Genomic DNA, 27101 nt, shown 5'->3' with positions numbered 1-27101 from the left:
GTAACTCTGCACCCAATGTTGAGCTCTCTCCTCCTTCCTTTCCCATCTCTTCATTCACACCCCTTTATCTGACAAATATCACGATGGCTGATTACTATGAGATACACTGGTTAATATCCCATCATAAATTTCCTGTATGGATCCAAACAGTGACCTTAACATGCTGTCTGACCCCGAGCACCCACAAGCCCTGGAGCACCATGTCCAGCTTAAGGCTGGTATGTACAAGGATTTGTTTGATTTGTCTGCATGCATGCATGAATCTGTGTACTTATTTCAAATAAATGCATTCTGCTTCACCAAACACATTTTTTCTCAGTGGGTGGGCAGCGTTCACCTGGAGTGGATCCTAAGCAGCTGGCTGCAGAGCTGCAGAAGGTGTCCCAGCAGCAGGCTCCTATTGGGCCTGGGGGTATCGGGGTCCTTTCTGCACTTGAGCGCTCTGCACTCCTCCACTCGGGTACGGGATCAGCTGCATCCAGTGGTGTACCCAGCCCTGGCCAGCCTGCATCCCCTGCTATCAACAAGAAACAACGGCAAAAGGTAGAAAGATAAACTCTCTGGCCTACTGTCTGCAAGCGTGCCTTGGAAACGCCCTTCAGTTGTAAGGAGCTCAGTTTACAATTTGATAATAAGAGGGGATATCAGCAAACAACTGGGTCCTATTTCATATATATTGAGTTAGAGGATCCATCTTTGAAGCCACAGTCTGTTGAACTCCATATGATCTGTTATGCTTCTCCAGTATATCATGTGATGATATCAAGTGATGATCAGATGGTATGTGACTGTTCAATCAGGGAAACGGGCTAATTATTGAGAAAATAGGTACAGCACATGACCCTGGGTATCCATAATCTGCACTCTTTTAATTCTTTATTTACAACAGAGACATGCATTTAATATTACATTTTATTTTTTTTAGTATAGAAAACATTTTGATTACAGATAAAGAAGAACACACATTGATAGCTCACATGAGCAGTAATTTAGATTTGATGGACATCTGGTTCAAATGCAGTAACGTATCTCTTAACCCTCCTGTTATGTTCGTTTCTCTACAACAGCAATAATGTTCCTGGGTCAATTTGACCCAGGGCAGATTCAATTATCCAAAAGTGTCAGAACCCCAAAAAATCTCAATAGACATTTTTAAAAATCGAATTTTTAACTCCATTTCTAACAATTTAAATCCAGATTTAGTCCATTGGTGTTCTTTAATTCTCACAGATCATGATTCAATGAGGATAACTCACTCGTTTTAAATTAAAATGAATGTTAAAACTTTTTTAAATGTACATTGGAAAGACCTAAATATAAATACAACAGTTTTACATGACAGATTTTTTTGTTTATTTTATTTTACATTTTGAATTTTTATTTTTTTAATGAAGTGATGTTGATAAGTTAACACGACTCCTCTTCTGTCACATGCTGCCCATATTTTTACGTTGCATTTGGCTGGTTTGGAAGGCCTATATTGCCTAAAATAGACTTTTAAAAGGGTCAATTTGACCCGCAAAATAACAGGAGGGTTAATGGGAAAAAGACTGCTGCCTGCATTATATGTATCTAACGAAGTAGCAAAAAATAACTAGATAAAAGTTGATATCTTGAGGTAATATAGTATGGGCAAGCGAATATAAAAGTAGTTTACATTCCTTTGTATTACAATGTTTTGTTTTCAGATTTGCCCTTTACTATAGCTGGAATGTTCATACTTCCCTATTTTTCGTTGCCTGCAGTTGTTAAGCATATTTGACATCAATACACTCAGAATCTGCACCTCTGACAACTTTTAACATCTATTTTGTAAATAGGTCTCAGTTTCACTGTTATTCCTCTAGATCTGTTGATACTCCACATAGTCTACTCTACAGAACCAGCTATGGTCAGTTTTGAATAAGTCACAAGAGTCCAGTTTTTCTGCCTCATTTTGCATTAAATCTACTTTTTTGTTGTCAGATTTTGAAATAATTATCAGGGAACCTCCATCTAGTGTTTAGTAATAGTATTTCAATGAGGTATCTTACAGTGCATGAAACTATTGGATTTTATAGAGTTGTCATCTCTTCTTGCTTTTAATATTTTTATGAACACTTAGATCTGCTGTTATTTCATCATAGAACCTTGCAGATGCTTTTTATTTCAGTTTTACACACTCTCCTGAAATGGTTCCAAAGAATCAAATTACTCTCCTGAAATGGTTCCAAAGAATCAAATTAAAAACTTAAATACTTTGACTTCAGACTTTTGACTTCAGATTTCAAATGATGATTTTTACAGTTTGATTCAAAGCTAAGATGGTCAAATCTCTTCTGAAGCTCATAGATCCAGTAAGAATATTTTACACTGTAACTCTAATGCAACAGGGTAGGATTCATCTCTAAGCCAATGCAAAACACACTCTATGTCAGACTGAAGTCAAGTTAACGTTTCCTTGAATTGGGTCGCACTTTCGTTGCAAATTGTCCACAGGAACTGATGCTAACTTTCCTCAAGGTCAGGTAGTCCGAGCCTTATTGTTGTAACTTCGTATGAAACAAATATGTTACATTTTTGTATACATTTTACCCTTTGTTTTTGCAGCCAACTGACTCACTGAGGACACTTCCTCCTATCACTGGAGAAATTCAGGTATGAATGCATCTATATAATTTTTAGTCAAATTCTAGTTCACTCTCTCAACCATCCTTCACCCTGCCCCTTCTCTTTCAGCTCCAGATCAACTATGACAGAAACCTCGGAAACCTGATCGTCCACGTCCTGCAGGCTAGAAACCTGGCCCCAAGAGACAACGACAGCTACTCTGACCCCTTTGTCAAGGTCTACCTCTTACCTGGGAGAGGGTGAGCTCTGAGAATGTTCGAGTGCTTATGAAAGTCTGGTCTGTGTCTGCCCTTCTGTTTTTGTGTCTCTCCCCCTATTTCTTTCTGATGTCGTATTGACTGTGCTGTGTTGTGTGGAATTGACTAACTACTGTGTTTGTATGAGAGAATAAGACTGGGTATGACAGTATGAGGCAGTCATTTGAAGTGTAATCAGATTTAGTTTGGTTTGATTACTATGAAAAGGTGTATTATACGTACTTGATACAAAGCTATGAGAGGAGATACTCCGCCACACTGCAGTCATAGACAAACAACACAAACATACTCTATGATGAATGTAAAAACTCCTTGTAGTATTTTAGTGTTGTTCCCTCGTATCATGTTCATCGTTTCCCCATCTTATCCTGCTCACTCCACGGTAGTCCCAGGAGCCCGTGAATAGTCAGAGAAAGGATCGATGCAGCCTTTATCTGCTCTGTAACCGTATCTGCTCTTCGGTAATGACTCCATCAGACCTGTTTATGAGATTATAAACCCTCTCCACCTACAAGCTATATAGGTTAGGCTCAGCAGGAAAGCAGTGTTGTTTCCTGCTGTGTCATATGAAAAGTGAAGCGAATGAAATGAATTTATTTGACGTTAGCAGTAGAGTGCACAGCTTCAGTGCCACAACGAAGTTCTTGAATTAGTCATTTACCCATGAGCTAGGTTTTTACTTCTTGCGCATTGCTCGGCCACAAACACGGTAACACACTCAGCCGAGAGTATTGATTGCCTCAGCTCTCTATCCTTTACTGCCTTTTCTTTGAGCTCTTCTGAGCTTCTCTGACTGTTTTTTGTGTTTTTGCTTTTCTTGTTTGTGATATCTGCCCTCCTCTTCCTCTTCTGGACTCCCTCAGCCAAGTCATGGTTGTCCAGAATGCAAGGTAGTGTGGTGCTGATCTTTGCTTTTTTTTTTGTTGGTGTCATGTTTTGGTTTTCCTTTTTGTAAATTCCGTCTCCAAAGTGGTTCTCCATCCTACTGTTGTGGCCTTTGTTGTCTGTCCAATAATCTGCTGGAATTCATTGTGTTTAAGAGCAGTCCTGTAATTGCCTTTTCTCTCAGTGCCTTTGACCTCTTCTGTGATTCAACCTCCTGAACATATTTAACATAATGTCTATGTCTACATTTAACTAAGTCTCTGATGTCCCCACTTCAGGAGATTGCCTTTTTTCTAGCATCCAAGTCAATATTTATTGAGTATATCACATGTTTGGTGAATGTTTTCCAAGGGATTGGACAGAATGGAGAAATGTAACTTCATTACTAACAACAAATCATTCTTAATATCACAAATTATCAGCGCTGATAACAAGAGAAGGACCAAGTATGCCCAGAAGACCATGAACCCAGAGTGGAACCAGACTGTCATCTACAAGAACATCCATCTGGAGCAGGTACTGTGCTGAGTGATATTGCACACACACACACCTGCAGATGCACACACATACTTTCAGTCTGTCTTGAGCAATTACTGTTTGTGCTGCGAGCCACTTTGGGTGAAGAGGACGTCTTATGCTCTTATTAGGATTCTGTCCTCATGCTTTGTCCCTGGGGCTGTTCTTAGTATCCCTGTGCAGCGTCTTATCAGCTCTCAATTTAACAAGCATCATTTCTGTTCAACACAGACAGCTTATGTCCAAAAAAAAAAAGTGTTAGAAACTTGCGCCTACTTGTCCGCCATTGTGGTACTGTGGATGTGGATTTGTTTTTATTCTTTAGGGTCAGAGTTTTCTAGAAGCATGTGTTGTTAATGACCGAGACACCACACAGGCAGTAATTACTACTGTGAGGGATGAGTGCAGATGCAGTAACTTTGGTGGTCAGAGATAAGCAGCCTTCTGTAAGGGCAAGAGGATTCATCAGCTCCTCTGGGGCTGCCTTCTGATCACGTCTCAGTGCTGGCCAGAGCAGCCTTTAAAATGTTGCCTCATATCTCATTCACCCACTCCATCCCGGAGTTATTTTCCATCTCCTCCCACACACTTACTCAGTCGAAAGCATCTACACACATGTAAGGACATATATGGAACTTCCCTCCTCACTATCTTCATGATTACAGTAAATTACCTTCTGTTGATGTGCATTCATTCATTGACTGCAGTGTGCCTGCACAGTTAACTATGACTCCTCCTCCACCCACACAGTCACAAACACATTTCTCTAGCTCACACATTTACATGTAAAATACGTCATATTAATTTGGGTCTCCTCTCTCCTCTCCTCTTCTCTGCTCTTTCCATCCAGCTAAAGAAAAAGACCCTGGAGGTCACAGTGTGGGACTATGACAGATCATCCTCAAATGACTTCCTCGGAGAGGTGAGTATATGGAATATGAATGCCATGTCTGAAAATGTCAAATTCATTTTGCTTGTACCCCACAAAAAGGTCTCTGCTGCTTTTTATTTTTGGATGGAGCTGCTTTTTATTTAGGAAAAAAAAACTTAAACGGTACAAAACAATAACATATAATGATAAAGTCCAATATGATTTAATACAATACAACATGATACATTGTATTTCATACCGAAACAACACCACATGGGGATGATACGATGCAACATACTGAAATACGATTCATTTCAAGATTCAATTCAAAGGTTTTTATTTTCAATTTTCACTGTATATACGAGACATACAGGAAAAACGAGATGCTGTTTCTCTCTCCCAACTTTTAAATATCTATATAATATATTCAATACGATATAATCATCTTAACTGATATCTCACAGATTCTCTGAGGTTCAGACGAGTTGGCTGTCCACACAAGCGCAGTAGTATCATGGTCAGCTAACCATTTGGTTGTCGTAAATTTGGCATTGTGTAGAAAAGGAAGTTGGCATCTCCATTAAGCTTGTAAGCAGATGAAAGTGCTCTAAAATCTCCTGGTAGATGGCTGTGTTGACTTTGGACTTGATAAAACACAGTGGACCGACACCAGCATATGACATGGTGCCCCAAATCATCCCAGACTGCAGAAACGTCACACTGGACTTCAAACACTAAGGTGTTTGAAGTCCAGTGTGAAGTTTCTACATGCCTTCATGCCTTGCTGCTCTTCCTACAGACTCTAGGACCTTGAAATAAAATAAATGCAAAATGTACAGTATTTTTTTTATCTGAAAATAGGACGTTAGACCACTGAGCAACAGTCCAGTTATTTTCCTTCTTAGCCCAAGTAAGAAGCTTCAGGTGTTGCCTCTGGTTCAGATGTGGTTTGATATAAGAAATGCAAGGAATGCGCCAACATCAGCCCCAGCTCACACCTTGTGAAGTTCCCCAAGTTCTTGAATTGACTGTTCTTGAAAATCCTCTCAAGGGACTTTTTTTTCCAACTAACATTAATATGCTTGGATACAGCATTCTGTGAACATCCAGTCTTTTCAGCTATGGTTAATCCTCCTTGTGGAAGTTGTCTTGATCGTCTTCTGGACAACTGTCAAGTCGGCAGTTCTTCTCCATGATTGTGGTTGCATGTACTCAGCTAGACTAAGAGTGATTAGAATTAATACCATTTAAATAGTTATTTACCCAAACTCAAAACGAAATAATGAAATAGTTTGAGAGGTGTCATTTTACATTGTTTGTGCTGTAGGCCATAATTATTCAAATATAACATAAAAAATGCTTTAAACATTTTAGTTTACTTAAGTTAAATTAAAGACAAGAATTATCATAAAGATAAGAACAGCATTTATCAGCCAAAATGTTTGCCTCTTGCAGCCTTTTGTATTGGTCCATGCTTTAAATCTGCAAAGTTAGCAGTGTTATTTATCTTGTGCCACTTGCAGCACACTTAACATGTTTTAGCAACAACCCCATTTGCACACACTTTGTAATGAAGCTTCTTTTTTCAGCTTTATACAAAGAACTCTCTTTGTTCCTTCAAACGTTTTTCACAGATTTGTGCAAGGCTTGCTTTAAGAGCTGTTTTCCTTTTATCAATGCTGCTGTGTGTGTGTGTGTTCGGTGTGTGTGTGTGTGTGTGTTCGGTATGCGTGTGTGTGTGTTAATTGTGTTCCAGGTGTTAATTGACTTATCCAACACGGCCCAGCTAGACAATACTCCACGCTGGCTGCCCCTGAAGGAGCAGAGTGAGAGTATTGAACATAACAGAGCACACCATGCCGCTCAAGGCCCACCAGGGTCTGGGTCCGGTCAGGGATGGGGCCATGGCCAGGGCCACATGTCAGGGCCTGGGATGGGTTCTGGCATGTATGGCACAGGGCAGGGTGAAGGATCAGGACTGGGAGACGGGAGCCACGATTCACCTAAAAACTCTGTAATCAAGAGTAGAAGCCACGGAATCTTCCCTGATCCAGCCAAAGGTAAAATAATCCCCCACATGTGTCTGTAATCTACTCCTACACATCCCACATCCTTAATTTATGGAATCACCATGAATCAGTTTATTCTATGTGACTGCGTGCTCTGAATCATCACACTGAGTTTATTATTCTTAGCAGGTTTCTGTTAGTGACAAAAAGTGTAATTTAAAATTTGTTCAGTGAGTTGTCAAGAGGCTGTTACCATAGAAACAACAATGCTAATCGCAACTTGACAGCTGTAATTACACTTCATGTGCTTGTCAACAGCTACAAGGCACAATTAGGGCTGCTTTGGAGCAGAAAAACCAAATACTTTAACAGTTTGGATAATTTTCATCTTCAGCTCGTCACTCTTGTCCCATTAGCAGTCATAACCCTCCATTTCATCTCCCTGCAGATATGCAGATGCTGCCATTAGAAAAGTCTCACAGCAGCCCTGGCAGCTCCAAGTCTTCCTCTGATGGCCAACTGCGCTCCCATGGCCCCTCCCGAAGCCAAAGCAAGAGTAGCGTCACTCAGGCCCATCTCGAGGATGCTGGGATAGCCATTGCTGCCGCCGAGGCTGCCGTGCAACAATCCCGTCTGCAACCAAGTAAATCCCGCCCCTACCTGTGATACACTTCCTGTGACATGCCTCCTTTGTCCAGCGCATGCAAGCTTTGTCTAGAAAAAAAGCCTGAACCACAATGTTTGTTTACAACCTTAACATTTTACCTTTGCCTTCTGCTCTCTCTCTCTTGTATTATTTTTTGATTGATCCATTTTGATCAATTATCTTGAATTATTTTGAGCAACTAAGAAAGACGAATCTTACTAACAAAGCAATTAAACAGAATCCAAGGCGAATAAAATTCAAACCATTGTTGAGATAAAACTTAAAATGGCTTTAAAAATCTTTTTTTATTCTGTTCTAAAATCAGAAAACAAATATGAATTAATCTGGCATACTCAACGCACTAAATTCTCAAATAACAGTAACACTAATGTGTTAAATAACCTCAATATCTATTTGTAAATCTTACGGAACAAGGATTTATTAACTCAGCAGGTAAAACAACTTTTGAAATAGTTAATATATGGACAATTATGTTTTATTATTTTCTTTTAATTTAAAGCACCAGCCGGATCGCTGTGGTCCTACATGAGTTGTGCATGTGCCAATCCCAAGCCTATGGTTTCTACAGAACCCCAGTGTGGAGACCTCTGACCCCAGTATAGAAACCAAACTGGGATGGCAATCCCTCCCACGTCTTTAACCATATTAACATGATATAAAATATTCATATATGTTTATGCATACTTTAGTTGGATGTCCTCAAAACGAAGAAATATGTAGTTACCCTCACCTTTGACAAGTTAGCCTAAAGTCACAGCTATTTCAGCATGCAGTTGCAGCTTCCCCGGCTACTGTTCCCTGGCCACTGAGGGCTTTGTGATGCAGCATTCTCTCTCTGTGTGCATGTGTGTGCCATATGAATGAACCCTTACATAAGTGAAACAAACACATACACACAGACCCACACAGGTATGGCACACAGGCTCCCCTCCCTATCCAATCCTCTCCTGAACCCATGGCCTAAAACAAAAAGGACATAAATGTGAGCCTGAACCAGTCAAACCAAGAAACACAGACACCAAATGGTGTCAGAGTCAACAGGAGGCTCACTCTGCATTCACCGGCCAATGAGAGTAAAGCCAACAGCTAACCATGAGAGGAACAAGTGTCGAGGGAAGGTGAGGCAACATAGGTGAAATGGACTAATAAACATTTTAAATCGACTTTATAAACCTTAAAAAATGATAATAATATTACTATAAAATACAAAAGAAAACATAAAAACAAATGTTTAAACTACTGAAGTAAAAAAAAAAAAATTCTATATTAGAATGTTTGTCACTTTTGGTGTTACTTGGTTCTTATGTTACTTGTGATCGATATAATTATGTTTTCATGGCTATAGAAACAGAATTCAAAGCTATTTCTTTTCAGTCATGGAATTCTTTTCAAACATAATTTAACATCAGTTTTTTGCTGTAAAACTGTGAACACCATGACCATAAAGGCAAAGAATGTATCCACCCTTAGTCTAGACAGAAACACTTCACTTACTCCCTGAGCTAATCATTCTTTTTCATAATGTAGGCTATGAGCATTACTCAACAGCACCATTGAGCCCAGTGCAGAAAAAGAAAGTCTGTGAAAGAACATCCATATTGTCTCCATTTAAATTCACATGTGAATTAAACTAAGTGAACTTCATTTAATTTCCAAGTGGAGAGATTAGATGTGGATTTAATAAGTTAACCGAGGTTGAACACTGCACTGCTCAACGCAAGGACAAGCTGTCAAATCCATTGATCAGTGACTCCCCTGATGCTGTTACGTGATACTCAGTCAAAGACGTGATAGACAGCCTCTCTGTCGGTGACTGATGGCTGGGGGTGTGAAGCGCTTCTGCTAATCTGGACATGCATGCACGCGTGGTGAAGAGCTGAGTCAGTTGCTTTGTTTGTCACTGTGTTCAAATATAGACAGCTAGCTAGATGGACAGACATATGGACAGACAGACGTATGGAAAGACAGACAGACAGACAGACAAACAGACAGACAGACAGACATACAGATGGACAGACGGACAGATGGATAGATAGACAGATGTTTCCTCACTATTACGTCACTGTCCCCCCCCTCAGGACCAGGACACAGACTGGCTGATGTGTCAGGATCGGTGGTGCTGTCTGCCCCAAGTCTTGTGGGTGATGCCTACAGTGGCCTGGATGGAGACGATGAGGAGGGCACTGGAGTGGACAGTGCCATTTTTCAAGTTCCACGCATGTAAGATGATTTGGTGCTGCTTCTTTTAAGCACAACAGAGCTTCAGGCTTCCCCATGTTGCATTGTGATTGTGTGTGTGTGTGTGTGTGTGTGTGTGTGTGTGTGTGTGTGTGTGTGTGTGTGTGTGTGTGTGTTTTCTCTCTCAGTGGGAAGACTATTCCTAACGGCACCGACAAAAACCAACTAGAGACAACAGAAATTGAAGGCAAGTTCCAGAGAAGTCCTTTGTTTACAGTAAAGACATCTTGAGGGACTGGAAGAAAAACAGAAATGCTCCAGTTTGCTTTAACTAAGTTGTAGGTCTCCATCTGCTGGCTGCTTTTTAGAACAACACTTCCTTTTTTTATTTTCTCAGCCTCTCTTTTAATCACATCCAAACCTTGTTTGGCAACACCTCAAATCAGCTATGCAGTAAAAATGCTCTGTTTAGTGCTTATTGCTCATACCAGCCCAGCCCCATACTCTGGGGTAGTTGAAGAGGAGTGGATGTCACATTATCCTGCCTGTGTCATAACTGTATCTACGTTTCATGTTGCCCAGGTGTCATGATGCCTCCCATCCATCTCTTGTTTCAATCTGTAACAAAGAGCCCGAGGTCATCTTAGGCTGTAGGCTGGCAGCTGTTACACAGATGAGGGTCAATGGGTCATTTTCACGGCGCCTGATGACTGATTTAAAATATTCAACTTGACTTGTCTTTGAGAAACTCTTAATCCTAGAAGTATTAATAGACACAAATGACAGTTTAAAAGTTCTCTGACCGGGTTTCATTCTGCTGCAAGACCCGATTTAGTAGCTGATAAATAATTCAAATAATCTTTAGTGATACTAGGAGGACATACTTTTTCTGTGCAACTGTATCCGCAAGCAGGCACTTTGGTGCAGGGTGCAGTGAGGGCCCAAATAACGAAATAGACAAATTCCAAACTTTATTGCAAAAACTGAATATTACTTCTTCATGTTTTTAGGTGGTAAAACACAAGTAATGGGGGAGATCAAAGTCGCTCTGAAGAAGGAGGTGAAGACAGAAGGAGACCAACTGGTCTTGGAGATACTTCAATGCAGAAACATCACTTACAAGTTCAAGAGTCCTGATCACCTACCAGGTCTGGAAGTACTGGGAATTTGTGCACATAAGTGTATGAGAATAACTGTGTGTTTTGATTGACTGCTAAAGACCCCTTGACTAAATGTGTGTTTGTCTTCTGGCTACAGTGATAATTTCATGCTTCTCTACTGAGGGAAATGAGATACATGTGCCCCTTTATTGAAACTGAGATAAAAAATAGCACATCAGCAAGCTAGCTTTGGTACATAACAAGAGCATAATTCAAAAGCAAATTGCTAGGTGTTACACAACAAAACTAGCAAAGCAATTTGAAACCTCCATCAAAGCTGCCTTCCAAAACTAATCTAACAAAACTACTCTTCAACACAGAACCATCACTGCTATATTAAAGATGACAATGTTTCGCAAACACTGTGTCAGCTACTTGCAGGTACAAGCTAGCAATGTTACTGACAACGTGCTAACTACACTAATATCATCTTGTCACATATTATCAGAAGGGACTCCGTGTCAGTCCGACTCAGACTATGGCCTGACATCGTATATGTATGATTTTATAAATGTCGTAGTGGAAAGTGAACCAAAGATGTGCTCACACTAATGTTGTTGTTGATCGGTGTATATCTAGGCCCTTTGTTTGTTACCAATGTCCACATTACTTGGCGTGTTGCCATTGTGCTTTCAGACAGCTTTCAGACAGGGAATCAGCTTGTAGCCCTGCTTTCACTGTGCAAGAGGATGCAGTTGGCTGACCAAACTTTCAAACATGCCAGAGCTTCATCCGTCGGAGGCAGCTGATCAGGTTGTGATCAGCCCTTGTGCCCTGTGTATACTGCACAGCAAATAACATGGGATTGGTTTGACATTCATCCTGACTCCAAAATCAGTCGGACAACTCAAAAGTCATGTCAGAATTGGCCTCAATTCGCACAGTGTATGCCCTGCCCTAAGGCTCACACTCCTGTGGCTGGTTGTACATGTTTCTTCCAATGCCAGCCAACTTCATGTTGCTGCTGCATGTCAACAGTGATCCCAGAGGTAGCAGGGGCCAGGGTGGCTGGTGCAAAAAGGATTTTTTTTCCATGCAAAAAACATAGAGAACCAACCATAGACTGTATAAAATATGGATGTAGTATCCGTGACGTCACCCATCTGTTCCTGAGAGCTGTTTTGAAGTAAATCGACGGTGGCAGCCATATTGGAAATGCTGAACTCAACCAGGCAGATTGTGACGTAAAGGGGCAGAGTTTGAGCCTCCTAGCCAACAGCTATGTGTTCCCGTCCGGGAGTCAAGTCGATCAAGTCCTTATTTGGGCAAAAACTTGTAATCTTAATATCTTCTGAACCGTCGCATTTGAAAAAAATTCACCCCCCGTACCGTGGGAGCTGATAGAGAAATTAGCGACGTAGAGCCAAGACTTTTTTTAAACCAGGCTGTAAACATGTTTTTTTAATGCTGAAAAGATCGTCTTTTTTGAATTCATGTGTATGTGGTTTCCGGTGTTTCTGCAGCCAGCCTCAAGCGGATTTTCGTTGAATTGCAGTTTATAACACTTCTGCATGGGCTTCATAGTTTGAGACTGGAGGTTGCCGCTTTGAACCAACACAGATATTAATCCCAATTATTCTCTGTGTAGGTGGATAACTTAAGTTGTTTGCAGGTTCACTAACCGATATTCATTAATCTTTTTTGTTTGCCTTCAGACCTGTATGTGAAGTTGTACGTGGTGAATATAGCCACTCAGAAGAGAATCATCAAGAAGAAGACTAGGGTCTGTCGACATGACAGAGAGCCATCTTTCAACGAGACTTTCAGATTTCCCCTCAACCCAACAGGACACTCCATACAGGTACGACTGACATGCAAATGAGACAGTGGCAGACAGACTGATGTGAATCTGAATCTGTCAGAACATGGTGTACCACACATTACTGCTGCTATTTGAAAATAAACCCTGGCAGCAGTTTGGACATGACATACCAACTTGACAGTTACAGGATACGAACATCTTAAAACAGGGGCATTTAACTCATTTCAGTTCAGGGGCCACATACAGCCCAAGTTGATTGGAAGTGGGCCGGACCAGTAAAATCATAACATAGTAACCTATAAATAATGAAAACTCTAAACTTTTCCCTTTGTTTTAGTGCAAAATAGTACATTCTGTAAATGTTCACATTTAATGAACTATCTTTCTACAAAAACAGCTGTTGTATTTTTTGCCATGGTGAGTCTCATAGTGGGCCGAATATTTTACTCTTTAAGCCCTGAAACCTGCTGCGAACACACCAAACACACAGGTTACCCATTCACCTGAGACAGAGTGTAATGTTTACATCAAAAGAACAGAGATTATAATAATGAAGAAGGTAAAGTTGACTATTTTGGACCCCTCCGCTCCAGCATGAGCAGTCTGCTTGCTGGACAGTGTTGTATGCAGGGGTGTAGTGCTAGTGTTAGTAGTTGGTGGATCATCTTATAGTGCTCTAAAAAGTCTTTATGAATCTCAACCGTATTATGCAAACAGCAAGTCATCTATTTTCTCACTTTGAGAAAAAAAGCACCGTTCAGGGCGCTCCATCAGCACTATGATTTTATGCTACCCTCAGAGGAAAAATTTGAAATAGTAGTTACTTTTATTGAAAAATTGCAGGTAGTGTCTTCTCTGTACTTTTTTCGCTTTGCAAAGTTGTTCCGCGGGCCGGATTGGAACCTCTGGCGGTCAGGTTTTGCCCTGTCTTAAAGTAACTGATGTTTGACGAAAATTAATTCAACACAGATTATTTTGAGTCAATGAATACAAAATTTAAATGTTTGATGCATATGAGTGTTCACTTTTTCATTACTTTGTAGTTGTTGTCTTTTGACAAATTTGCAGTTGTTCTTGCATTATACTTGTAGGAGAACTAAGATCAGCAAACAGGAAAAATCCAATGACAACAACCAAAAACCCTGGACAAATCTGTTTCTCTCTTTAATATATTTCCAGCTTTTCCTGGTGTCCAATGGAGGCAAGTTTGTGAAGAAGACCCTGATAGGGGAAGCCTACATCTGGCTTGACAAAGTGGACATGAGGAAAAGAGTGGTCAGCTGGCACAAGTTGTTTGTCAGCACCACTCAGACCAACCCCTGAGCACTAAATGGAAAAGATGGAGATGCAGTACACCCGCGAGAGGTGAAGTCCTAATGTTCTAGAATGTACTAGACACTTGATTTGATGAAAAAAGATGAATAAAAGAAAAGAAAAGTGCAAGAAGAGGAACTAAAACGATTCATTAAATTCCTCCATTCTTCCTTTACTTTCTCACTTATGAGTTACAGGAAAGAGGGAATTGTGTACTAATACCATAACAACTGTATCAGAACAACACTGCCAGCACACATTCACCTCCTTACATGTCAAGTTTCTGCTTGCTGTGGACTCAGCAGTAACCCGGATTTGAGGACAGCAATGTCTTTTTCACCTAAGTTTGATGCCACGATCCTAATGAGATTCTGTTGTTTTGGTGCTGTGCAATGAATCTAACATATCTATAAAAGAAAAAGAAGGGAAAAATGTATAACTGACTTGATCACAGAGTAATTAACTGAATAAGCATTGTGTTTTTCTAATATGGAAGTCGTCGTTGTAATGCAGAATGATGGTTGTGTCATGTGTGGGCATCAGTGGTTGAAATATTTAAAGACGAAGGAATGCAAAGTGTTAATGTATGAAAGTCTTTAATGTAAAAAGAAAATCTATATGTAGAAGTCAGAGTTATGGATGAAACATGTACAGCTCTTCAGATTGTACATATCTCACATTACAGATTACAGAGCATATCAGAGAATCACATTGTACAGAGTGAAGTTTATATAATATACAGATATCAGATGCAGAATATATCTAAATACAGTATAAGAGTCGTTCTCTTGTCATTAGAGTATATATAATAAAATATAGACATATGATCTCTATTAGACTGAGGCTGTGGGTGGCGCACTGACAATCCAGTAGGCTACTTGAGTCTATGGTGTAGGCAGTCTTAATAGCTGTTCTGTGAATGTGGACCTACATGAGGAAAATAGCTCCTCGGTCCTCTGATCACACCAATGCACTGCTAGGCATTCAACAGATTAAAACAATTCAAGAACAACAACCAGTGACATATTACTATCTCACTGGCATCCTGTTGTGTAGTGCAGGTTAGAATTACACTTAACTGAAAAGTGTTTTGTCTTTTAGAGTCCAGAATACATGCTGTTTTGAATGTTACAAGTCAACTCAAGAGGACAACCAGAGTTACTCACATTTGTGTCATGTGTACATTTTACTTAAAGGCTGTCATAGATGCTCAGAGTAGACTAATATTTTTTTTCTGTAGCCCATAATGTAATTACATTGTTACAATGGGCATATAGTTCACGCAAGTTGTGTCAAAACCATGTGTAGATCTGCAACTGTCATTACTTCAGTATGGCAGCTCTGCTTCCAGTGTAGTAGTAACGTCCCATGATCTGAGTTTTACCCAATGTCATTTTAAAATGAAGAAAAAAAATATCCTTCAGTCAAATGTCAAGGTTCCCTGTTTGTTTGTCTGACTGTGCTGTGAAACTCACTGTGCTGTTTGTGTCAGTGACCCCCTGTTTCAACACAGTGAACCAGCCTCTCACACTGCCTGTGAACGCTCACTCAGGCCCACCAGGGTTCAGTCATAGTCAAGTCTGAAGAACACAAAGGGCCAAGTCTCAGTGGGTGACCCCTGTATATGTCTGGTAATCATTTTGACACAATATCCATACAATAAAAAAGAAAACACTATCACATGACTCCAAGAAGTAATGTCAGTGTATTTAGGAATATCACAGGGCTGATGCAATTTTTTTAAAGAGATCAACTTGGATCAAGATGTCAATTAAATCTAAGCAGATCATAATAAAAAAAGAGAACATTAAAGGAAGGGAACATGGCAGATTTTAAGTGGTTATTTTACTGTGCCAACCTTATTTTTTTTATTCCAGACCCATTGGTTATTAATTCTATGCAACATAGATGTGTTTGAATGCATTTGTTTTTTTGGGATTAAATGTTATATCTGTAAACATATGATTTAAATAATGTTTAATAGTAAATGTAACTTTAGTTTGTACACCATGAAATGAAAATATTAAATAAATTAATTTTTTACTGATTTTAATATAAATTAATGTTAACCTCTGTTAACGTTAACATTGAGCTCGTGCACTTTATTATGACATTGTTCAGTTTCTTGTCTCATCTTAACTTTCACATCATGCTAGACACTGTGTTTTGTGTTTCTGCACAGACATGAAATAGTTCATAATGTATTTGGCGGCAGAAAAGTTGTGGTGTGCATTTTGTATCAATGTGGCAAAAGAAAACATGCAGACATGTTGGGGTTCCTAAATACAATGCACAATCCTGGCAGAAGGTACCCTTACTACATCATACTCATAGTCTAATTAACAGTCCGTGTACAAAGTACAGTATATTAAACATAATCCATCAATGCTCAGTCATGACTGTTTGACCCCTCGTGTTTTAATAGGCTTCCCTCGCGCTAACTACTGTTTGTTTGAATCAGCTGTTGCCTGTTATTGTGAAACCATCCATTTGTTGTCGTTCAGAGGAGTGTGAATGTGACTCAAGTCCTTTGACATGTGTACATAAAGTGTTTATTTTCTACAAAGATTGAATGTTTATATTGTCTGAAGTTTGAGCATGTGAGTGTCGGATAAAAAAAAAAAATCACAATTAGACTTAAACTTGTACAGCAATGCGTGTCTATAGTTGTATAAGGGGAGTTGACTGTGTTATCATGTGATGTCAACTAATGACTATCTGTGCAACCACGTCCCGTAAAACAGCGGAAACAACACAAAGGGATAAAAAAATAATAATAATCTATTCAACTTCAATAGTTGTCTGAGACTTTATGTTTTGGATGTTGCATGTTCTGTTGATGGTTCGTCTGTATATTTTGCCTACAGATTATGTTTAAAAGAGACAGAATATGTAAAGATTTATCTGTATGCTGACTGTAAAGAGATATGCTTGTACAATTGTCTTGTTTTTCACTCAGTGTAAAAACAAAGAATCTAATGTTATGGTTTTGTGGTTGTACACAGGATGTGTTGAGATATTATGCAAATTGTGCTGTAAAAAATCAGCTGTTTCCCCTGAATCTAAAGAATAAATATTAAGAAGAGCTATATTACACCTGCCTTGTGGATCTTGGTTTTGTTTCAGAACTGATATGATATTGTTGTGAATGCATACAGGACCTGATATTACAGTTTTTCTCAGTCGCTTTGGTACATTTCTCGAATCATCCTCGACATTTGCAAAACAGTAAGTGCATTTCTCAAAATAATTCGTACAAATAGCAAAACACCATGAATTACCTGCAAAAGCCAGTTTCTTGCTCAAAATTCTTTGATCATCTCTCAAAAGTAAATATCTGTGTCAATGAACATGTCAGTGCCATTAGAGTGACAAGTCCTTGTGTCATTGTTTAAGGATAAGACAGTCAAATTGCTTAATCTTGTTGTCAATATAACAGTGTACTCTGGAGGGACGTTCTGATGTAAACTGTGGCTAAAGTTTTGATGACAGTTATTGTAAATTGTATGTTACACCTTAGTGTAAGTGGGAGATTGATTGAGACTGGACAAGATTCACATTTACACTTTTACTGTTTGTACTTTCATTTGTTGACAGACCATGTCGTTGCAATACAGAAAGAACAAGACATAATGTGCACAGTGGAAATGTGAACATAGGGGAAACTGTACTTGCAGTGCTGTAGGAATTACAGTGCTGTGCAGTCTACCTACACCTCCTGAAATTCCTTTCTGTTGGGCCTTAGTTAGAGAAAGTCAAGATTCACCTGGGCCCAATTTTTTTACGGGACAGATTTTGAGAAAAAGTCTGATGGAAATGTACAGAAATATGATTGGCATATTCTGACAACATGTTCAACCATTTTGCATGTGAAGACTTCTGCGATGAACTAATAACTAAATGTTGTGGAGGGTGAGACTATTCAACAGAGACACATTATAATACATTTTGATCAACATGACATAGTCAATTGATAATGTAGGAAGCAGCAGAGAATTGTACATAATCATTTGCATGGATGTACCAAAGCATTTGCAACTTGTTCAAAGAAATGAGAAACTGCTTTTTGATGTGCACAAGTGACGCAATGATGTGAAGATTGAACAAGTAGTTTTGAAAATTTCAATTCTGATCTGAGAAATGTACTAAAGCGACTGAGAAAAACTATAACAGCCCATAACCCGACAAATATGGGTGGATTTCAGCAGTGGCATTTAACAAAGTCACTTCCACTAGCCACTTTGGCGGGTCAAATTTTATAAGTGTATTTTAAATTATAGTCTTCTCAAGAGTTATCTGAAATATTACCCTAGTTGTTATAATACACTATGACACTACAACTCCCATGAGCACTATCTGCACACAGTTGTTTGCTCTTTGGTCCATTCCTGAAGCCCGATTGCTGCCTTGCTCTTTTGCACTAGTGAGTGACCATGGACTGTAGAACACGGTGGAGTGGTGAACATGAATAGCTGAGGCGGCACATAAAAGGAGGATAAAACCCGGAGAGCAGACAGCACATTACAGAAAACCAGACAATGACACTGGAAAGGAAGAGGAGACAAAGAGAAAGAAAAGATCAATGAAAAGTGGAAGTCAGGTGGGGAATGGCTGGTATATGATCCAAGCATAGACTGTATAAAATATGGACGTAGTATCTGTGACGTCACCAATCTGTTTCTGAAGAGCTGTTTTGAGGCCAACTGTCGTCTGCAGCCATATTGGTGCTGTCGAGCGATTGTGACGTATAGAGGCGGGCTTTGAGCCTCCTAGCCAACAGCTATAGTGTTCCCGCCTGTCAATCAAGTCAGCTGTGCCTCTCATTGTAAGACTCGTAATCTCAATATCTTCGAAATTAGAAAAAAATTCACCCCCCTCACAGTGTGTGCCGATAGAGGAATGAGCTGTCCAGACTACACTTGTGAGACTGGACAGCTGTAAACATGTTTATTTCTGCTGTAAAGATCGTCTTTTTGGAATTGGTGTGTGTGTGGTTTCCGGTACTTCCGGAACCAGCCTCAAGCGGATCCTCGATGAACTGCAGATTTTAGCACTTCCGCATTGGACTCATATTTTTAGACCGGAGGTTGCTGCTTGGACCCAAACCTAATATTTGATGACTTGATGATTTCATGAAGTCATGATTTGGGTGTGTACAGTTGTCGTTTACATTTCAGACCTGTAAATCTAGGCTAAGTAAACTTTACCTTACAATAGTCAACTTTTATCAGATAAAATGTTATTTCCCAACAAAATTGTGGCCAGTGAAAAAGCGGCTAGTAACTTTAGAAAACCATTAGCCACAGTAGCTAGTGAGCAAAATATATATCACTAAGCCCTGACTGTATACATGCATTGTCTTGCCATTTTTCAATGCTTATTGGCTCAGTAAGCCAAACTTAACAGCTGTCATTCTTGACAAAACCACCAGATGGCGCCAAAGTGATGCAAGCTGTGGCTTTAAATGTAAAGGGTGTTCTCACAGTAAGAAAGTGACCCCCTCCTCTTTACTTTATAATTTTTTTGTTTAGTGATCAACTTAGTCTGCTCATAGGAAATTGCTTTTATCTTTGAAAGACTTCTGCTCCCTGTGGATCTGAGAGATCCTGAAGTGTTATTCTACAAACCGTCATTATTAGGTCTCTGTAATTCTATTGGGTCCTAATATAGAAAGGTAAAGTAATAAAAAATTATTTATTTACAAGCATGCAAAAGCACACAAATATCTAAAAAAAAAAAAAAAAACAATTAGCAACTGAAGTTTAATTGAAGTCAAGCATTTTTGTAAATTGAGTTAATGTGGAGTACATGTCAATCTTCAGTCTAATAAACAGTGACGATGGTGTATAAATGTTAAAAGCACAGGGTATATTTTTAATACAATATTCACAATTCAAAGGATGTTATACTGTGTAACTGAGCTGGTCTTGTAAATGGGAGGAAACACTTCTAGTGTCTGTTTATTTTTCAAAGCTCTTCAGCACTTACAGTGGAGGTTTAGGAACATGTGTCCATACAGTGGGGGTGGACCTGCAGAGATGTTCCCCAGACATTACCTTAAACACAACACACATAAAACTTAGTGGATATCTGGCTGACAGCATTTTTTCCCTGCAGTCTTGAATTTCGATTGCAGTCTGTTTTCGTCCTGTTGGTGACTAATCCAAACCAAAAAACATATGAAGAGTCAGACTGTATGATTGCACAGTAGAACTTTATAAGTATCTCCTGAGGCAGCTTCAACTCCCTGATTTGCACAAAAACTGTATATCTACTGCAGGATGCCCACTTAAGTTCCTGTGAGATGGTGAATCCTAGATACTTGAAGGTTTCCACAGCACACACAGTGCTGCTGAATATTTTGATGGGTTGGAGGTGTCAGGAGGCTTCTCCTGAAGGCCACTCTCTTCTCTACAGTTTTAAGTGTATTCAACTCCAGGTTGTCATAACAACTTGGTGCTGAGCTGTTCAGTCAAATAAGCACCCAAGACTGAACTGACAGGCGGATGCAGACTTTTCTGGCTTTGAAAGAAATAGATGGCATCGGGGAATCATAATGGCTTTTCATTGGGAAATACCGACATAAATCAAACACATGTTTACAAGGGTGTCTTAGGTGTCATCTGCCCATCAGCACTGTGGACCGTGGGTGATTTAATCAGCAACCTTTTAAAAAAATGAAAAGGTTGAAGGGTTGAGCTGTTGCAAGCAGCCAAAGAAGTGTTGTTACTGCATCTGAAAACAGGTTAACCAAAGGACGACAAAGTATAACAGTTGGTTTTAGTGCTACTTTGGAGCTTAACTTTAATGAATAAACATGATCTAAGATATTTGTCTTGGAATTTTCAAGGTCTTATATGTATGTAAGAATGTTTAACTCTTGTGTTTTTCCAGTCTAAGTGTCAGGTGCAGAGTAATTCCTTCCTATGTCAGCCGAGGCTAGGCGAGACAGGGTCAGTGTAGTAATCAAGGTCTTTCCCCCTGTTCTTGTCTTTATCAGTGTGTTGTAACCAACTTACTGTCTCCAGACTAGAGCACAGCTCTTCTTTCCAATTTTTTTGTTTCCTATTGTCTTTGGGGGAATAAAGGTACATGCCTGATAATTTGTCTGGCAGAACTGACTTGGTATTGCACTGCACTCCCCTGCCTGTGTACTGTTATGTTATTTCTCTTGATTGAGTTCTACATAAACTATTTCAACGTAAGCCATCAGAGTCTCCTGAGTCGTCTGTGTCCAGTGTCCAGTTTATCTATGAATTCCATCACAACATTTATGAGGTGAACATGATATCACCTTCCCTATATTGTGTATACAGTACATGTTTGGAAGCATCATTTTTTAGCAACTACTTTTTGTGATGATGCTGTACTGCCTCCAGATGGCAGTATTTTGTATCAAATTAACAGCTGTCTCTGTTTAGTGTGACAAATATTTAACCAGTGCTTTTAATATAATATGGTAATAATTGTCACAAATGTTCACATCTGAAGGTTATTCTCTCTCCTGGGGTCAGAGTTAGTAGGTTAGACTGATACTGTTACTCATTTCTGATGTTATGCAGTATTTCTGCTCACTTTTACTGGGGGTGGGCGGGGATTCCCACCTTGTGTGGAGTACAGAAATTGCAGGACTTCAATGCAAACCAGATTACCACAGAGCTACACTTTCAGTCTGGGTCTGTGTGACTAATGCCTTTTTTTTCTCTCTTAGTGCCTTTTCATCACATCCATTTCAAGGAGAGGCAGTCCAGGTATTAGTCTGACACCTCTTTCTATACAGGATATAGTGTGATATGTTCCCAATTAATAAAAAAAAAAGTAGTAAATGGGGATGTCTTCAGAGAAGTCTACTCTTTGATATTATAAGTCAGTCCTCGCTACCTCTTCAGTTCTCACCATTCCCCCGCTTTTCTCCAACCCATCAGCAGGTGCATCTACTACTCAGGCTGGGGGAGATGAGTGTGAGGAAGGTGTGGAGACAGAGGGAGAGAGAGAGAGAGAGAGAGAATGAGGAGAGGGGGATGTGACAGAGTGCGAGGAGGGATGAACATAGTGGAGAAACTAAGAGGGAGGAAGAGCAACAGTGCAGCACAGTGAGAGCAGGGGGAGAGTTGGGGATGCGAGAAACAAAGAAAGATGGGGGGTGGGGGTTAGAGGACACGAGAGATGGTGTGTGGTTGCCAGGCAACGATTGATAACCAAATCCCCAAGCATCCTGCTTGCACTGCCCTGCCCTCCCCTCCAGGCCTGAATTACACACACAGACACACAAACACACACATAATGTAAGTTTATGCTATCGCTTTGTTATTCATTGAACCAATTTTAAGTGTTGATGGTCTTTTAAATTAAAGTGATAACAGAAACTGTTTGTAGCTACTGCAGTGCTGGGAGAAGAGCTTGTATATATCTTATATATTCTATTATTTATATGTTTATGCTGGGATGCACATCACAAAGCTGTGAAATCTAACTTATAAAAGAAGCATGATTGATGGCACAGAGATTTACTTGGGCTTTTTACTGTACTTTGCTCACAATATTTTACACTGTATATGTGGAATCAATACATCTGTCACACTAGCTCTGATTCCCATGTGGGACAGCTTCCCTGCCTGCTGCCACTCATGCTATACCACTATGACTGATGGCAACTGCTGGCAAAGATTGTGCTATCAAAGCTAGTAAATTCTCCCATCCCTCCAGGTACTAGGAATTGAAAGGTTGTAGGGTATTTTAAAGAGCCTATCCTGCATTTGTATTCCATGTGCATCTCAGTATGTGTGTGTATGTGTGGTACCTGTAGTCAGACCATCCTTGGAGCAGGTGTTTCTTTATTGGGAAGTAAATAAAACAATTTGTTGCTATTAATACAGAGTGGTGTACACGTTGAGGAGACAGAAATGTAGTGATGCCATTAGAACCAAATACAAAAAACGTTCTATTTTGAAATCTAAAATATTTGTATGTATTTATTTTTATAAACTGCCATAGCTCTTCTAATCTCTTAAATGATTTGGTGTCAAATTGATGGCATATTTTACATTTAAAGATAAAGGAGCATATGTTTTTAACTGGTTCGATTGTGAAGGATGAGGAAAGCAGGGTGAGAGAGAGAGAGATAGACAGAGAGGGAGGGAGGAAGGGAGGGAGAGAGAAAGAGAGAGAGATCTCCAGCTTCAGTACCTGTTAGAGCGCTGGATGGCCGGCTGATCAGATTAGAGGCGTCAGGGTTGGTTAATCTGTGAAGGAGGGACAGACTGCCACTCACGGTGCTCCTGTTCACCGCTCCCATTCACCGGCGGAGAGGCGGAGGGGGAGCGGGGCACGTTGGCTGTTGTTGCGCGTCGGGGAAATTCCCCCCTCTTTTTTTTTTAACAATGGATACCTGCAGGGTACGAACCTGGGTGTTTCTGCTCTTATTTTGGCAGGACAGGTCTCTGGCATCGCAGTTTCCGACACAGCTCATGTAAGTATAGCCCTAATAATCCAATTTCGAGCTGTGGACGAATGTTGTGGTGTGCCTTGTTTAAAGTGCTTGCCTTTTAGGGACAAGTATCATGTAGGAGCCACTTAGTGTGTGGAGGCTGTAGTGTAAGCGTGCGTGGGGGTGTGAAAGCAGGGGTGGGCAGGTCGTTCCATTCATGCACCGGTGGTCACCCCTGATGAAGACACGTTTGAGGGTGGACGGCACTTCCTCCAGCCACTCGCCGCCGGGCGGTGACTAATGAAGGCAACCGAAATGGGCATCACGTCGCCGGTGGATGTGGACAGAGCGCCGCGACAGCTTTGTGAAGTTGCTGAGGAGTTGACATTTCTTTTACCTGTCAGTTTGTGTAGCCCACAATAACAAGTTATATTTTATCTGTCACCCTTATGAGTTTGGAGTTTATTTAGGCTATTATTTTGCCCTAATATACCCCAGGTGAACAACCCACTTGCATTTAATGGTAAAATGACAGTGGTTGGACTTTTCCGTGGTTGTTTGCATTTTTAATCCATATAAAAAATAGGCTGATAGATTAAAATGACAGTTTAAATGTGAAAATGTAGCCTACATCTCCACCTGAACAGTTTTTATAAAACTAAAATACAATATTAAAGGTACAACTAGTAGACTCATGCATTTTCAAATAATGCATGCCTTTTTAACAGCTATAAAAAAACAGACAGATAGATAAAAAGATAGATAGATAGATAGATAGATAGATAGATAGATAGATAGATAGATAGATAGATACACATGTTACTTGTAATCAAAACTCTGGTTACCTAGCCAGACTAAAAAAGTCAGATGTTTCTTCTATTTTCCAAACCCGTTTAGGCTGAATTATTACAAATGCCTTTCAGTTTGCAGGCAGTATCTACAAAATCAACTTACAGAGAGTCTCTTGCTAATGCTGAATCAGATTTGCAAAGTTTCAAGTTACTAATTCAAGAGATAGAGCTGCAGATTGGACTGCCAGATACGTAAATAATACATTGAAATCATTTTTACGGCCATATATACCCACAGCTAGTGACTGCAAACACACACACTCGTGCAGCCTAACAGTGAAACCAAAGAACTATCCCATTGCTTGATCTGCCTGATGCCGAGAATGAATTTGCAATCTGTGAATGAATGAGTAAGTGTGTGAGTAAGCTGAGAGTCAGTTCATGAGATGCATGCATCGCTCATGTTACACAGAACTGATTCAGGAATTCATATTTGACTGCTCCTTCCACCTATATATCACCTATATATCTTACAATCCACATTGCCTAGTTGTATGTGCTGATATACTCCTTTTAGACATGTGTGCTGAAAGATATGAAGGTTCCAGCTTTTATTCTACTTGCACATCTCACTAGGAGCTGAGAGTCTGCTTTTGGTTTGCTATTGTGACAGTGTCCATTCAGGATTACTATTTTTGTATTTCCATGGCCCCTCTTCCTTCATGTATGCCTTATGAATAAAATTTCTATTAGAAGCAGAGGCAGATGTAGAGGGCTCTTCTATTGAATCATCAGCAAGGGAAAATCTACAGCCTGTATCAGCTAGCAGAGAGTCATTGTTCAATATAAAACCATACTATATATCTGAGCATAGTGTTGGGTCCAACACATGTAGTAAGTATGAATTTAATGAGAACATATTCAAATTGAATCCCTCAAGTTAATGACCATGCATGTCCAACTGAATGAGATACCACTATTGGGACACAAGAGGCCTGTGTTGCTGTTATATGTCTAAAGAGTGAATTGTAAAGTTTGCATTGTACATGATGCAATAGAATAATTGGTCAAAATGTGATGGAGGATTTTAAAATTAGCTGGATACCAGTCTCCTTTAATCAAGTGCATCCTCCTGGGTTTCACTGATGAAATGCATAGGAAAGAGAAAAAAACATAGTGATGATATAAAGGTACTTTTGCAAATGGAATCCAGCTGGGTGTGTGCCTCCTTATCACCCTTAATAGCTCGTTTGTTCTTGTAAATACTCAGGAGATGAAACATTTTGCTCCACCTCAGATGTGTGGAGCAGTTTTTCAAAGTGAATAAAAACAAGAACGGAGGGAAACACACTACCATGTGGGGTTTTCTTAGTTTATAACAGTGAATTCTAGAACAGGGCTAGTCAGAGCTTGATCCAGAATGATTGCCTTTATTTTGTAGTATGCTGGCCAGGCTGAAGAAGGATTGAATTGACCACTTGGGTGTTAGTGTAGGCTACAGAGTGTGCAGCAGAGCACCACGGGTTGTTTTGCTGCATTACTGTTGGTGTTTTAAAACCTCAGTCTGCTTTAGCTCTCTGGACATCACTGCCCCACATCTTTGCCTCCGTAATGATGATGTGTAATTAGACTGTAGTTTAACACAGCCTCCGACTGAGATACTCACACTACGGGCCAGCTCATTACTCTCCCCAGTGCTGGAGTGATGGTGCCACAACATCTGCCTACTCTCTTTTTCTTCTATTGTCTCCCCGCCTCTCTTTCTGCTTCGCTCTCGTTTGCTCTTCCTGTGTCTGAAAAACAATGTAGGGCAGTGTCTGACCCAGTTGCCATTTGTGTGTGTGTGTACGTGTGTGTGTGTGTGTGTGTGTATGTATGTGTGTGTTTAATTATCCAGCGTGGTACCAGAGGCTGCAGTAATCAAAGCCCAGCAACCAGAGCAGAAATTCTTTGCTAACTCAGCTTAACAACCATGGCTTTATTAGAGTTTAGGCATCTGTGAATTGCATACATTATGTTTGTGCTAACAATGTAATGATGATGAGATAAGTAGCATCACTGTCCGTCGCCTAATTTGCAATTGTATGGAAATAACTACAAGAGGCACAGTAGCCTTGATTGCAGGAGGAGATCCAACTTCGTATGGATCAACCATGATAAAGTAAGTGCAGGCATCACCTTATGGAATTTATAAGCATTACCATTAAATTAGCCTGGGACCTAAGGGATTTTTTTAAAAGCATGACTCGAGGTTTAAGAATTATTGTGCAGAGATTTACTTTGCCTGCAGATAATACAACCAAGTGTAAAAGGACAATTTAACAAGAGGATTTATCATATGGAGCAACAGGCAAAGCCCTTTGGGGAGCAGTGGAATAACTTTCTGTTTAATAGTCCTTTACTATTTATAATAAGCCAAGTGAGCTTTTTATAGCCAAGTCCCCTTTGTCTGCACATTGTACTGTTTAGAATCTGAACACAATCACAGAATATACAGAACTGAGGGATTCAGTTTTGTATGAGCAGAGCTGCTTTCTAAATAAAACAATTTGAAAAACTCTTTGTACAGAAATATTCTAAATTTGTTCACACAGAAAAATAAACTCAGTGTCATCTATACATACAGAGGAACACATGCCCACATACTGCATCAC

General features: G+C 39.9%; 2 protein-coding genes across 2 annotated transcripts in view; both read left to right on the top strand.

Annotated features, from left to right (window-relative positions):
• Positions 1–17324, top strand: part of pclob (piccolo presynaptic cytomatrix protein b) — a 58717-nt gene extending 41393 nt beyond the window's left edge. The window contains exons 24-38 of the mRNA XM_034685066.1: positions 151–218; positions 320–543; positions 2590–2637; positions 2719–2849; positions 3731–3757; positions 4175–4268; positions 5119–5190; positions 6896–6995; positions 7119–7199; positions 7597–7791; positions 9894–10035; positions 10182–10240; positions 11004–11141; positions 12809–12954; positions 14095–17324. Of these exons, the coding sequence (XP_034540957.1) occupies positions 151–218; positions 320–543; positions 2590–2637; positions 2719–2849; positions 3731–3757; positions 4175–4268; positions 5119–5190; positions 6896–6995; positions 7119–7199; positions 7597–7791; positions 9894–10035; positions 10182–10240; positions 11004–11141; positions 12809–12954; positions 14095–14238 (1669 nt within the window). The 3' untranslated portion in view covers positions 14239–17324. The remainder of the gene's footprint in view (positions 1–150; positions 219–319; positions 544–2589; positions 2638–2718; positions 2850–3730; positions 3758–4174; positions 4269–5118; positions 5191–6895; positions 6996–7118; positions 7200–7596; positions 7792–9893; positions 10036–10181; positions 10241–11003; positions 11142–12808; positions 12955–14094) is intronic.
• The window catches only part of LOC117813980 (voltage-dependent calcium channel subunit alpha-2/delta-1), an 86593-nt gene continuing 73746 nt past the window's right edge, over positions 14255–27101 (top strand). Inside the window, 1 exon segment of the mRNA XM_034685065.1 lies at positions 14255–14280. Coding sequence (XP_034540956.1) covers positions 14255–14280 — 26 coding nt within the window.

Source organism: Notolabrus celidotus, chromosome 6 (assembly GCF_009762535.1).
Source record: "Notolabrus celidotus isolate fNotCel1 chromosome 6, fNotCel1.pri, whole genome shotgun sequence".
Lineage (NCBI taxonomy): Eukaryota > Metazoa > Chordata > Actinopteri > Labriformes > Labridae > Notolabrus > Notolabrus celidotus.
Note: the sequence above shows the minus strand (reverse complement) of the source record. Positions and strands in the feature narration are given on the sequence as shown.